The following is a 13,896-nucleotide window of genomic DNA, read 5'->3' as shown; positions in this document are numbered from 1 at the left end:
ATAGTAAGAATGACCCATAAAGTAAAATGTAACAACACACACTTCTCATGACGGAAATTAGCATCTAATTCCCAACTACCGTCATTTATAGTAAAAGAAAAAAAAAAGATGTATCAAAATGAGGACGGCATGATATAAACAAGAGATTGTGACATATATTTTCTGATCTTATGTTATGTTTCCTGAATGAGCCATGCACGGAAACCTTTTGTGGACCTCACACACGACATCTGCAAAATGTAGTTGCTCTGTGCAAGCAATCCTGCAGGGAGCTAGCTTCTGCCTGTCTGATTGGTCTGGCATTATCTGATTGTATTTCTGGTGCTAGTGGAACTCAGCATGGGCTTAATACTCAGGAGAGACAGGATAGGACGGGATAAGATAGGATAGGGTGGGATGGGAGAAAAGGGGCTTGACAGCGAAGGTCAAAATGTAGGAGGAGAAGGAGACAAAAAGAAAAGAGAATCTGTAATTTAGAAAAAGGGAAAAAAGCAAAGCAGAGAAGGATTAGGAATAGGGAGGAGAGTGGAAGAGAGTGGAGACAAGTAATGAGAAAAAGAAGGATTTGTGGTGAGTTTACAATGAAATGGGGGGGGGGGTGAATTAGGAGAGGCGGTAAGGAAAGGAGGAAGGGTATAGAGAAAGAAATAAGTGAAAGCACAAACACTGGAGAAAACTGAAAAGAACAGTGGGATGCAGGGAGGCAGAGGAAGCAGGAAGTGATTGAGAAGAGAAGCATGGCAGGGCAAAAGAAGGGTAGGAAAAAAGATGGGGTTGTGTTAAAGAAGGAGGGCTCAGGGGCAGAGAAGCCCCAGCAGGTCGATGTAATGTGAGCAGCCGAGGCAGAGATAATGCCCCGGGAATTTGGGACTCGGAGGGGCACGAGTGGCAGAGTTCGCAGTGGGTGGGAGATAAGGCAACCGAGTCTCTGCTGACTCCCACCAACTGTTCCTTCTCCCCCAACTTTACACAGTCTCAACACACACTCCCACAGATTAACTTCTCCTGTGGCAGACCTTCAGCGCTTTAGCACAGAAGCTTTAGAGATACGGGGGAAGTGATGAAAGAGTGCTTTTATTTCTACGCTAGCTTGTAATCTAAGGATGCAACAACTTTTCCCGTGTAGCTTTCTCCCAGCTAGTGTGCCAACGGGTGTGTTAGTGTGGGGGAAAAAACAAAGTGGGGAAAACCACGCTGTATCATTCACAGAGAATATTTGACACAGTTATCGCTGTTGTTTTTTTTTGGTTTATCAGCTGTCGGTGGTAATAGGGTGCAAAGAGGGAATACAATGTGCGAGAGAAGGAAAGAGGAAGGATTTAATAATAGCTATAGGCTTCATGAGGAAGGAAGTACTCTCAAGACGTCCATTCAACCTCAGTGATACACTAAGGCACACTACGCTGCCAAAATATTCACACACTTCACACGCATATGAACTCAAGTGACATCCTGGTCTTAATCCATAGGGTTTAATAGGATGTCGGCCCACCGTTTGCAGCTATAATAGTTTTGACTCTTCGGGTAAGGCTTTCCACAAGGTTTATGAGTGCTTATGGAAATTTTTGACCATTCTTTTGGCCATGAGGTCAGACACTGATGTTGGACCAGAAGGCCTGGCTCACAGTCCCCGGTCCAATTCATCCAAAAGGTTGAGGTTAGGACTCTCTCTGACTGTGTTTTGGTGGAGAAGAACTCGGCTAGCTTGCACACTCATCCACGTCTTTATGGATCTTGCTTTGTGCATTGGTGTGCAGTCATGTCGGAACAGGAAGGGACCATCCCTAAACTGTTCACATAAAGTTGGTAGAATGACATTGTCCAAAATGTCTTGGTGTGCGGAAGCATTAAGAGTTCCTTTCACTGGAACTAAGGGCCCAAGCCCAACTCCTGAACAACAACCCCACACCATAATCCCTACTCCACCAAACTCTGGCACAGTGCAGTCAGACAAACACGTCACTGCATGCCTTCCATAACTGAAAGGCAATCGTATTTCTGTCTTAATCACCAGGGGATGTCTCATAAAAAAGATGAAAGGGGCAAAACCGTGTGCCATAGTCAGGGCTTAAAATTGGTGCAAAACTGGAACGAGTGTCTAGTGCAGGGGTGTCCAACTCTCGGCCTGAAGGGTCAACACACCTGACCCATCTAAAACCTGCAGGACACTGTCCCTTGAGGCCTGGAGTTGGACACCCCTGGTCTTGTGTTTGTGTCGACAATGTGCATCCTCAGCATCCCCTGACCCCCCCCCCCCTCTGTGATGTCAGCTCCCGAGAGCTTAGATTTATACACCTGTGGCCATGGAAGTGATTGGGACACCTGAATTCAATGATTTGGATGGGTGAGTGAGTATTTTTGGCAACACAGTGCATCATTTTGGAAAAAAAAACCTTTTCCTTCATTTTATGAGTATTGTGATTAAGAACCAATCAAATGAAAACAAAGTAGTACCTGCAGGTGGCCTCTAGATGGTAAATGGCCTGTATTTGTATACTAGTCCCTAAGGACCCCAAAGCGCTTTACACATCCAGTCATCCACCCATTCACACACACATTCACACACTGGTGATGGCAAGCTACATTGTAGCCACAGCCACCCTGGGGCGTACTGACAGAGGCGAGGCTGCCAGACACTGGCGCCACCGGGCCCTCTGACCAGGTACTGTTTGTGCCTGAGGGTAGTTTCCTTTTTTTGTATCAACTGTTTGGGTAATTAAGTCTTGCCTCACTCTGCATATTCTTTTAGATTAGTATTCACACCCAACCACTAGATGGAGACAAATGCCAGCTCTTATCATTTCAGCCTCATATGAGACGGGTATGACATGGATCAGGCAGAGTAAACTATACTGCACATTTTTAACTATTATTTTTTATTTCATTTGCGTCTCTCGGACCTTTGAGACCACATGTTATGCTTAGCATGTTGTGTAATTATACCTGGAGGCTTTGTGGGGTTTTTTTTTTTCCCCCAAATCTTATTTTGAGGAAAGGCAGCAAGCTTTTTAACCCTCTGAGGTGCTTCTATCCTGGAACATGGTTCTGTTGGCTGTGGAGCTTTGGTTGCTGGGTGCTCCAAAGAGTCTTAAGTAGGCACAACCAGTGTGTGGGCCACTCTTGTTTGCGCCGTTGTTGGTCCTTCAAGCCGCCACAGAAAAGGGCCAAACTGAGGCCGAGTGTTTAAAAACAATGAAAAGTCTCCACTGCAGCCAATCTCTGTTCTTTCCCTGCTCTCTTTTTTGATCTTTGATAACTTTTTTTTGCACTTCTTCCACTCTTAGTGACTTTTAGTGGCATTCCCTTCCCTGCTCCAGCCCACTTTTCAACCAATCATTATTCGATCTACACATAGTCAAATTATTACATGCTATAGTGGTTTTTGGAGTGCAAATGGTTCCATAACCTGTAGGAACACAACCACTGCACCATAAACCGAGAATAAGTTGCCATCAAGCCTAACTCTAACCTTAGGTCAAACTTTACATACATAGAATGAGCAACTTTTGTGTTTCCAACACTGCAGGACTCGAATGAGCACCAGGTTGTGTATGTTCACAAGACTTTTGAGAGATTTCATCATTAGCTATGCTCTAAAAACAGGAAAGTGTCATGTGGTAAAAATTCATGCTGACACAAAGAGTGACACTTGCGGCACAAGCTCAAGTCTGGGGAATGTAGATGACATGATAAGAAAATGACAGTCTGACTTCCCTCCAAAACGGCCTCGTGTCCATCAGCTATAGAAAGCTGTTTCACTTCCACACAGTGTTCTGGTGAAACACTTGCGACACCGATTCCTCACAGTGTCAGCCTGCTGAGACAGTGGTGATTTTCAATGTGACCAAGTTGAAGGTCAGCACACCAAGAGACATAATTTAAATGTAGCAGGACTATGAGTGAAGGTCTTTGCAGACTCAGCATGCAATTTGTGATATTGTCTATTATATTTAATAGCATCAGTTGTTTACATATTTAGACTTGGGTTAATAGCAAAGCTTTAGAGCTCAGTAGCTGATCTTTAATTGTGGGTGGAAAAGCAGGAATATGATCATGCTGAATGCAATGTGCGCTGCTAACATCACGTTGCATACAGCTTTCTCGAACTGTAATGATGTTGAAAATGAAACCTGACCGGCTCCTCATCCCACCTCTCTTTCACAAGAAACAAAACCTACATAGGCGCTTCCTTTGAGCTGTGAGTCATGTCTCTGTGTGAAGCCCCCCCAACAAAAAATTATATCACAAAACATTTTTTTGTTTACTCGGTGAAAGAAACTAAAAGAGACTCCCAAAAAATCCCTTTCTGGGCTTTTTAAATTTGAAACACAGAGCCTTGTTGTAGAAAAGAGTACTAGAATTCCTCACTTCCTCTTGCGAGCTGGTTATTCATTCACACTTGTACCTCATATAGACATGACCATGTCCAACATGATGGAAAAGCTCATTCCAGACAGCACGGAGGATCAGCTCTGTGCGTCTCTTCCGACTCCCAATGCGGCACTTTTACGAGCGACCCTGAGGCTCAGTGGGACGGCATGTCACAGTGACCACAGTTTTTTTTTTTGTTTGCAATCATTTATGTGGTTGGCAGAAATCATTTCCAAAAACAAAGATAGGGCTTTTTTCTCTCTCTTCTAGCTCCTCGGGTTGATACGATTGTGTCGTATGATGATTAAAATAGTAAAGGGTCTTTTCTTGAGCTGTCTGAGTCATGCATGCAAACAAAGCTTGGTGCCAATTTAAACTCGCCTGTGATTGATGAGATAAAATCTAGTTAAAAGCTGTTATTCCCCACAGGGCAAGCAAGCACAGGAGAGGATATGTTCAGATCTGTGAGCAACATCAATGTGTTCTTCTTCTTATCACTGTGAGGCTTACGTCAGCCCCAAATCTAGCCCTGAAAACTACCCCTGTGGTCTGGAAACAAGCAAAAAGTGCCTTTCTGTATATTCACAGAAATGTCTTTTTTCCAAGATGGCTGAGATAATTTAATGAAAAAAATACATAATTTGCTAGCATAAGCTTAGGATCAGAGAAGGGTTTAAGTGACTGGTAGCTGTAATGACCTGAAAGCATCTATAAGAAAACAGAGTTTGTTCTTCTTCTGTGAAAGTGTAGAAATCAAAGAGCTGTTTAAATTCCGTGTAAGAGTAACAACAGCGTTCCCAGTACTCACAGCAAAATCTTAAATACCTCTCTGTCATCTGCGTAGAATGAAAACATGCTGGCGTTTTGTTTTTGTTTTGTTTTTTACCTAGTAATAAATTAATTAAACATAATTATTGCAAGCTGTTCCTACAAAGTTAAGTGAAAGTGACAGAACCTTTTATGGTCTCTAGTTTTTTTTTTTTGTTTCAGTTTTTTTTTTTGTTTCCACCACATTATTACAGCTGCTAGAGTTATTGTCTCACCAAGTCCACTTCCTGTCAGTCAGTCAGGCCTGATATGTTGAAATGTTTCATGATTTTCCATTATTATGTAATGCTAATGTCACAACCACACTTTTGAAAGGTAGTTTTATACAGCAGACTAAGAAAGAAGGACATTATTGAAAATCTGGGGAAATTCTAATGCAGTAAACATACTTGGAAAAAACATACGACACAAAGAAAAGAAGAACCACGGTGTTTAAAATGCAAATAAGTGGTTAAATCAGAACAAGAGTAAAAACACTGCTCCTGGTAAACAGCAACTAGCTAGCACTGTCTCTATCTACATTAGGTATTTAAAACCTTGCTAAAAACTTTGTTTCTCCTTAACTTCCAAAACCAAAGCTGCAGAACCACTGCTACTGCATTACCAGTAGCCATTATGTAGTTTAATAAGTTATAACAGTGAGACCATTAGATATTTAATGGGAGAATACAAATTTAAACTGAGAAACCCTAAAAAGGAGGTAAACCGGATTGATGCATAAAGCTTTTTTTTTTTTTTGTATGTTCTTTTGCACGCAGGTGGGAATGAACTTGATTTGATGGAAAGTATGTGTCAGGTTCAACAAGATCTACAGAGATATTAGTAGTCTAAAAATAGCTCCTCTGAATGGCTAAATATGAAAAGAATGTTCACGACCATGCTTTTTGTTCAGTCAGATGCCTGTGTTTGTTGTTTTTATACTGCTATTCGTCAGCGGAATATTTGACTCAATTCGTTAGTGCAAAAATGACACGTAGTTTTGTGCTTCTGTGCTGTCACCTCAGAACAGTCTGTTACAGATAACATTACTTGATTTTCTAAGGACTGCACTTGACCAGGAAAATAGCAAAGATATAATGTTAGAATGACGTTAACAGACACAGTAAGTAAAGTAGAAAATAGAAAAAGGAGTCACTAAAGATGGTATAATTAATTGAGTAAAATAAGCATTTTCACATATTTCTAGATCATTTGTAAATGAAGTTTAAACGCATGTGGAATCATTTTAACTACCACAAAATCTGAATGAAACTCAAGTACAGTATAGGCAAAATCACCCAAGTGCCCTGTGATGCAAAACTACAATAAAGTTACTGCTGCAAAAAGGCACGTTGTTCGGTTGCTCTGTTGTACGACCGTGCAACACAAGAGGAAATCAACCCACTGTGTGTTTCCATTTGTTTTTAATTAAACTGTCAGTCAGGCTAGCTGATGTTTTAGACTGAAGAAGACAAGGCTGTAGAGCCACAATGTTTTGCAAGTGTCACAAGCAGCCGCAGAACTGGAAGTGCCCTGCCCTGCATTTTTTTTAATGTGTTGTAATCAAAAGGCTGACTCTCATTGATAACCCACCTCTTGACTGAGTAAGCTCCAGTGTTTCACTGCGGAAGTTCAAATTTTTCACCATCTATATACAAACAATTGAGATTTTAGTCTATTAAAATCATATTACTTTATATATTTAAATTGATAACAATTCGAGAACAAAAAGGGCACAACTGAAACCTGTTTTGTTAACTTGAAGACGTCTCATTACTAGCGTCACTCATCACAGGCTAATTAGCATAGAGCAGTTTTTTCCACTTTTTTGTAAATTGCATGAAAAAAATGTAATCTCTGGAATATTTTATGACTCCAATCATACTTTTTATGAAGTTGTGGAGTGGTTTTGTTGTAATGGCTCCTGAATGACACCTGGGCCACTGAATGGTCCCCGTGTAGTTTACCTTATAAGGAATACAATCTGTGTCAGGATCACTGAGATAAGCTGGCTAGCTGTTGCTCTTCTTTCTGGTCTCTTATCATTTGCCTTTCATTTTCATTTAGAAACAGCATCAAGTATAAAAATACTAACAGGAAATAATTCATGTAGCAGGTTGTTGCCCATTTGCAAAATCTCAAGCCGGCCCAGGCACACATGAACATTTACTTTAAAGGCTATAAAAACAAAGCAGGGTGAGATAAATAAATTAACCAAGATATTAATGCAAATTTAATTCAGTGAAAAAATATCAGCCAGTCGTGATAAACTATTTCAAAAAGATAACTAAATATAGCATTTTTAAGATGTATTTTGAGACATGATGTTAAAAAATGGAAAATGATTCAATCTTCAAACACATTTAAACTTCCAGTTTTAGCTTATTCCCTAAGGTAAAGCTTCCAGCTTACTAATTTTCTTCTATGCCTAAACTGCTTTTTTCTGTAGATCCCACACAGACTTTCAGTGGGATTCAAATTCAGATACTTCACATACTTGATAAAGGCATGCTTGGGATTACTATTTTATTAGAAATTATCTTAATTGCTGAGGTCAATTCATGCACTGGGAAGCTTAAATGCTGCTTTAAAATCATGTTTCAATGTCTATTATTTAAAAGAATGCTGAATACAAGTCCTATAGTAAAATGAACCATTTCTACAATGTGATGGTGATGTATGTTTGATCCTTGGGATAGTCATACAACCCTTACCTTTCTAATTCTATCCACGGTCCAAAGAGTTCCAGTTTAGAAATTGAATTGTATGAACTTATCATAATTTATTTTAGCCTGTATTCGGGTCATATTATTTACATTCATTTGACTAAAGAAATGATTTCAGCATATGTTAAAGCATGAGGCTTTCCCTTGTTTAGTGTATTTCATTTAGTCTATAATTCTCCTGTAACACAGCAGATGCTGTAGTATCCTCTATCATATGTACAGGCCAACATAATGCTTCCACTTTAAACTTACTTTAAAGGGAACTTTAAACTTAAAAGAAACTTTAAAAGTCATGTTTGCTACTTATGTTGAACAGCTGCAAATACAGAACTTTTACGTGCATCACACCTGAAACACATTCTGTTTCTGGCAAGAGCTACACTTTAACATAGAAAGAGATTGTTCAAAATATGAAGTTTGATTTAAATTATTGTCAATAGAACGCAGATGAAAAAATACTTTGTATAACCAGTTGTTCAGTAAATGCCATTGCAATTAGTCTAAATGACCCTATAATATTTTCTTTCTAGACAACTCTATATTTTCATCTTGGTTCATTATTTAACTATTATCTCTACATACATATTCAATTTATTGACTCGCAAAATAACTATATGTAAATCTTGTCCTTTTGAAAAACACCTGGTTACAAGGTCACTGCAGAAGCTAGTAGGTAGCTAGGCATGGTAATATACACTGCTTCTGGAGTTAGGACAGCAATAAAAAAAAAATCTAATAATCGTTGGCTTACAATTTTGATATAGATTTTTAAATGTGATTGATAACCTCGCTGAATGTTTCTCTACATTATCAAAAGCTCTTATTTCTTTTGAATGTTACAAGATTATTGTTGAATCTAGTTAGCTAGCCATGCTATTATCTATAGCTTGTGCACAGTTAGCAGATTAACAACCTATTTGGGTGTACAAGAGACATTAACTTGGAAGTGGGCAATATATCAAAGCTAATAAATGTAACAATGATAATCCAGATTGTACAGTATTGTATAATGCTAATACTTTATATAGACTATTAAAATGCCATTTCCATTTGTTACAACTTAATGAACTTGCGACACAACGTTGCAATTTCACAAACTCAATGGACCCATGATGAAGACATTGATTAAGAAAGAGCTGTTCTGTATTCTGTGGATTTTCTCATGCCCTGGTGTGAAAGTGCAGTTCAATCAAGCATGCAATATTAAGGGTGTTGGCTACTGAAAATTTAAATCTCCAGCTTCACATGTGCATCTACTACGGCTCCTGTAGTGTTAGAGGGGAAAGTTTGAAATAAACCCACTTCAACATTCTCCTAACCACAAACACAGCAGTATACCCAACAACGAGACCCCTGAGGGAATCTTGAAAAGCACCAAATGGATACACCTGATTTAACACACCCACCCAAAAATGCACACAAGCACCGACTTTGTGTGTTGTAAAATTTCCATTAGTATATCAATATGGGTCATCAGAGAAGAGGAACTTTGTCTTGCTGGTTTACACATATAGTCTAAGGCTTGCATGTTAAGGCTGATGGGGATAGTAAAGAGGGGACATTTGCGTTTTAGGAGTTGTTCTCAGAACTGTCTGGGTCACTCGCTTCAGGAGTTTCAGTACTTATAGAAACTTCCCTACTAATTTCCTGTGCCTTAAAATGCTGCTACTCTGTCCTTGTATGACTCAGTTCATGTTTCGGGCCATCACAGTTTTCAAAACAGCTTTTTTTGAGTTATTCTTTTTCATTTTTTGGTTGTCCTTCTTATAGCCAGCACAAAAATAATGCTGTCTTTGATCTAAAGAGCTTCCTGCAAATGACTTATTGGGCCCTATTCCTCAACAGTACCTTCAAAGGCCCAACTTGGTGGTCAATTGTCCAGGAGCCTGCTTAAAATCAGAGGGCATTAGCTCTACAATGTATTGCCTTGCAACCCAATATTTAGGGTGTTAGAGTTATGCCGCTCTCACTTGAAAGCCACTTGTTACCATGACGTTCAATTTATTGTTGGTATGCAGAATATATTTAACTTATCATTTAATCAAATTAGCAAAAAGAGTGATTCAAGGGTGTGGTACTTTAGCCGTTTTCAAGCACATTCCAGCCTTTTTATGCCTTGTCTTTGTTTCTATTTTTATTGTTTTACACAAGTAAATGTACAAGTCTGTTTGTCCAATTCATCAAATACCTTTAATATTTTGAAAATCAAGACTGTCATGTAGACAGTTTCACAGTTTTGCTCCCTCTGATTCAGATCCAGCACTCTGATTCAGAAATAGGTGAGGTTTGTCTCTGAAGGCATGGTTGGTTCCTCTTTATTTTCTGTGCACAGTGATAGCATTAGCTAATATTTGCCAATGGGTGGCTTAGGGCCTGTGCCTACAAATACAAACTGACCTGTAGTGCCTAATGTTCTAGACAAATCTAGACAAATGAAATTCCGTGTTCACAGAGTCCTCGGCAAAAATAAAAACCCCAAGTTCATTTTTGCTTCTGCACTCAGCTCAAACCGATTCAACTTTTGAATCTTCTCTGCGCTCATCCATGTTTAATGTCTCTCGCCAACTAATCAAAATAAAGTGGGGATTGAACTAGGAAGGAAAATGTTTATTTGTAACCTGGCAACAAGTGTGTGCAAGAAGCATCAGAAGATGAGGTCATAGGTATTTTTGATGGGGGAAAAAAAAATATGTGGATGCATGGGATTGTCTTGGTAATCCGTAGATGCTTTGTCGACATATAACAGCTCTATACCATATCACTGCTACAACAGTGTCAAAAATGTTTGAGTGAAACAGTGTTAAAAACAATTGACATTGTTCACTGCAGCCATTGTCAGCTATGTTTTTATCTGATGGCATCATCTCCTTGGCGCCCTTCCTTTTCAAGATTATTTGACCTGTTGTACCAGTACCTCTGGGCTCACTGTATGTGTTATCACATCTTCACCAATTGGTTGAATTCCCATAATTTTTCTCTTCATGTCATCACATAGCAACAAAAAATGGACATAGATACAATATCCAATCCCTGTTTTACTGCATGTTTACATCCCAATACAGCTGGTTTTTTTTCCTGGGTTTTTAAGATCGTGGGTCATCTCTGCTGGTGGTTAATTAATCATAGCCTCTTTCACACAATAAAATCTTGTCAATCATGGTCAGTCGGTTGCCTTTAACAAATGTTATGCCTTTTTTCAGGGACATGAATGCATGCAAACAACTGATCAGTAAATTAACTGCTAATTCGTGACTTTGCCCTGCCATTCATTGTAAAAATGAATCATGATTCTCACAAGATCCCACAGCACACCTGGACTTCCCTTACGGCACACCCATGTCTCGGCACACCATTTGTGAAGTACTGATTTAAAATATGGCATAGGTAGTGCATCTAGAATCTCCATACAGACAAGTAAAAGGCAAACGCTCATATCGCCCTATATGGACTACACATACATCACGCAGTCAATCAGTCACCTAAATACCTTTTTCCAGAAATCTGAGTAACGGAAAAAAAAATTCTCCCATAGGAATTTTACAGCTGTGAGTCAGTAACAAGGGTAGATGAGTCTAACAACAGACATTTGTATTCGTATCCAATTGGCGTTTAGATACAGGTACCAGCAGGCCCACAGCGTCATAGGTATACCTTTCCTGGCAGTTTAAGGACAAGCCCAGGAGGGAACAGTGCTTTTACACATATCACAGCAGGCTATTGTATTTCCCTACAGGGAATTACAGGGATATTAAAATGCCCAAACTCTTATTTTCAAGGATTCGACTTTACGAATTTAAGGATTTAATGCCCAACATGAAGCGGCCACGAAGGTAAGCCAAGCACACTAATAATACTAAGTTTACATTTATAAACTTTACATTAACAAACATATTGAACTTGAGTTTGTTTTTAAGGATTGACATTGTACTGAACTGCAGGAGGCGTAAGAAGGATATCCAGTGTGTCAGTGTACAGAAATGTAATGATGAGATGTACTCTTCAAAGCTAAGGTATCATATGATTGGAAGTGTTAGTTATTTTCATCTCCATGGTGTATATTAGAAAGAAAATAATAGCCATATATCATTTCCTTATAGTTGTCAGACTGACCATGAACTTCACCTGGAAAAACTGCTAAAAGACAAAAGTAAGAAGTGTTACTCTTCACAAAACTGAGCCATGTGATTCTACAAATGAATTTCACATAATGAATAATTCTGTATGTTTAACCATTTCCCTCTTTGCAGAGTATTTAGCAGCATTCCACTCTTTTCTGCAGTCTGAGTTCAGTGAGGAAAACATTGAGTTCTGGCTCGCATGTGAAGAGTTCAGGTTGACTACCTCACCAGAAGACCTTCAATGGAGAGCAGAGGAGATCTACCGGGAGTTCATCCAGCCTACAGCCTGCAGAGAGGTCAGTTTGTCTGTTATACCAGAGCTAAATCATATTTCATACTTAAAAGAAGAAATTACTTTCTTGGACTTTCTGAGTAACTTTGTAAACTAAAAGTAGGCCCAAATATAAACTGCATTTTATCAAACTGGCATTACAGAAAAGAGGAAAGTATGATTGCATCAGAGAAAAAACTGTACAAAACTTTTACAAATTCAGTGAAGCAATGCAGATGATTACCAAATTTCATAACTTCCAGTGCTTCTGGTGCTTTTAGTACAGTATTTTCTGTGCCATATTTTCAGGGAAGATGCACTGAATCAGAATCAGAATACTTTAAGAAATCCCAGAGATAATTATGTTGTCACAGTTGCTCCAAGACTACGGAAGAGGATTAGGGCCACTGGAAAATAAATCTGAGAAAAAAGTCAGAATTCTGACTTTAATCTCACAATTCTGACTTTATTCTCAGAATTTAGGAAAAGAAGAAGAAAAAAAAGACGTGCCCACTTCTTTTTTTTTCTTTTTTCTTTTTTTTCCAGTGGCCCTAATCCTCTTCCGTACAAGACAGTAAGAACAATACCGAACACGTAAAAATACCAACAAACAAGTTAAAGTAGAAGAGTATGGAGGGAGGTTATGTAGTGTTTTATTCATTTCAAATATGGCACAGAATTTTCCCATTGTGAACCACAGACTGCACACAAAATATATACATTCCTAGTAAGAAATCACTTAGTGGTGGCAAGTAAGCAGCACATGTATCATGTGGGGTTGTCAAGCAACGTACACTTGGATACTAATTCTACTACACATTATTATAGGATTAGATATTTATGTTAGTTTTTTGGAGTCAGATGTGGCCATATTTGGAGTTTGGAGTCTTAAGTTATGAGCTATAGCTAGCGTGCTAGGTTAGCAACCTGCAATCATAAATTGAAACACAAACTTCTAATACAGGTTGTACCTCACAGCATGCTATATTATTTGTTAGGTAATTTAATTAAAGTCCTCTAAAAGGCAATAACACAATAGACAAAGGGAAGAGGAAGAAGTCCACTTTAATAACTGGAGTTGGAGAACTAAGGCCACCAGCTGCCTGTGACAGGATAAGCAGTCACACTCCTACCTCCAACATCCACATGAATAAGGTATTTTAAAAAAAACATTGTCTTAAAGAGGGATTTTACCCACAGAGAATAATGTTAGGGTTTTTTTGGTTTTTTTTTTGAAGCAGGCTGTTAAAATGTTTTTAATGCTGTATTTCGTGGAAATATAGAAGTCTATGGGGAACTGATTTATGTAGCCATTCAAGGAACTTCCACAATGGTTTCTTATTTAATTAGTTGCAACTTGAAGTGAAGCAAGACCAATACAATAGTAATCATTCAGCTAAATGGCAAGCCAAATGTTTTATATATTCTTCAATGTTTCTTTGAAAGAATGAAGTATTTCAATTACAAAGAAAAAGCAGAATCCAAATACAAATGGAGCAAGAAATAACATAGTTAAAAAAACAAAACAGGACAGGAAACTCTTTAGGGACAAGTAGTGTGTGTGTGTGTGTGTGTGTGTGTGTGTGTGTGTGTGTGTGTGTGT

General features: G+C 38.8%; 1 protein-coding gene across 2 annotated transcripts in view; it reads left to right on the top strand.

The window, feature by feature from the left end:
• Positions 1-11,549: 11,549 nt before the first annotated feature.
• Positions 11,550-13,896, top strand: part of si:ch211-117l17.6 (regulator of G-protein signaling 21) — a 7,050-nt gene continuing 4,703 nt past the window's right edge. The window contains exons 1-4 of one of the 2 annotated variants that reach the window (XM_005946697.3): positions 11,550-11,734; positions 11,843-11,914; positions 12,002-12,051; positions 12,152-12,318. In XM_005946697.3, the coding sequence (XP_005946759.1) occupies positions 11,658-11,734; positions 11,843-11,914; positions 12,002-12,051; positions 12,152-12,318 (366 nt within the window). In that variant the 5' untranslated portion in view covers positions 11,550-11,657. Of the gene's footprint in view, positions 11,735-11,818; positions 11,915-12,001; positions 12,052-12,151; positions 12,319-13,896 lie in introns of both variants that reach the window. The other variant, XM_005946696.3, reaches the window with a different exon arrangement.

The sequence above is a fragment of the Haplochromis burtoni genome, unplaced genomic scaffold (genome assembly GCF_018398535.1).
Source record: "Haplochromis burtoni strain Fernald_Lab_line unplaced genomic scaffold, NCSU_Asbu1 Contig_491, whole genome shotgun sequence".
NCBI lineage: Eukaryota > Metazoa > Chordata > Actinopteri > Cichliformes > Cichlidae > Haplochromis > Haplochromis burtoni.
The sequence above is the reverse complement of the archived record's forward strand: the minus strand, read 5'-3'. Positions and strand labels throughout refer to the sequence as shown.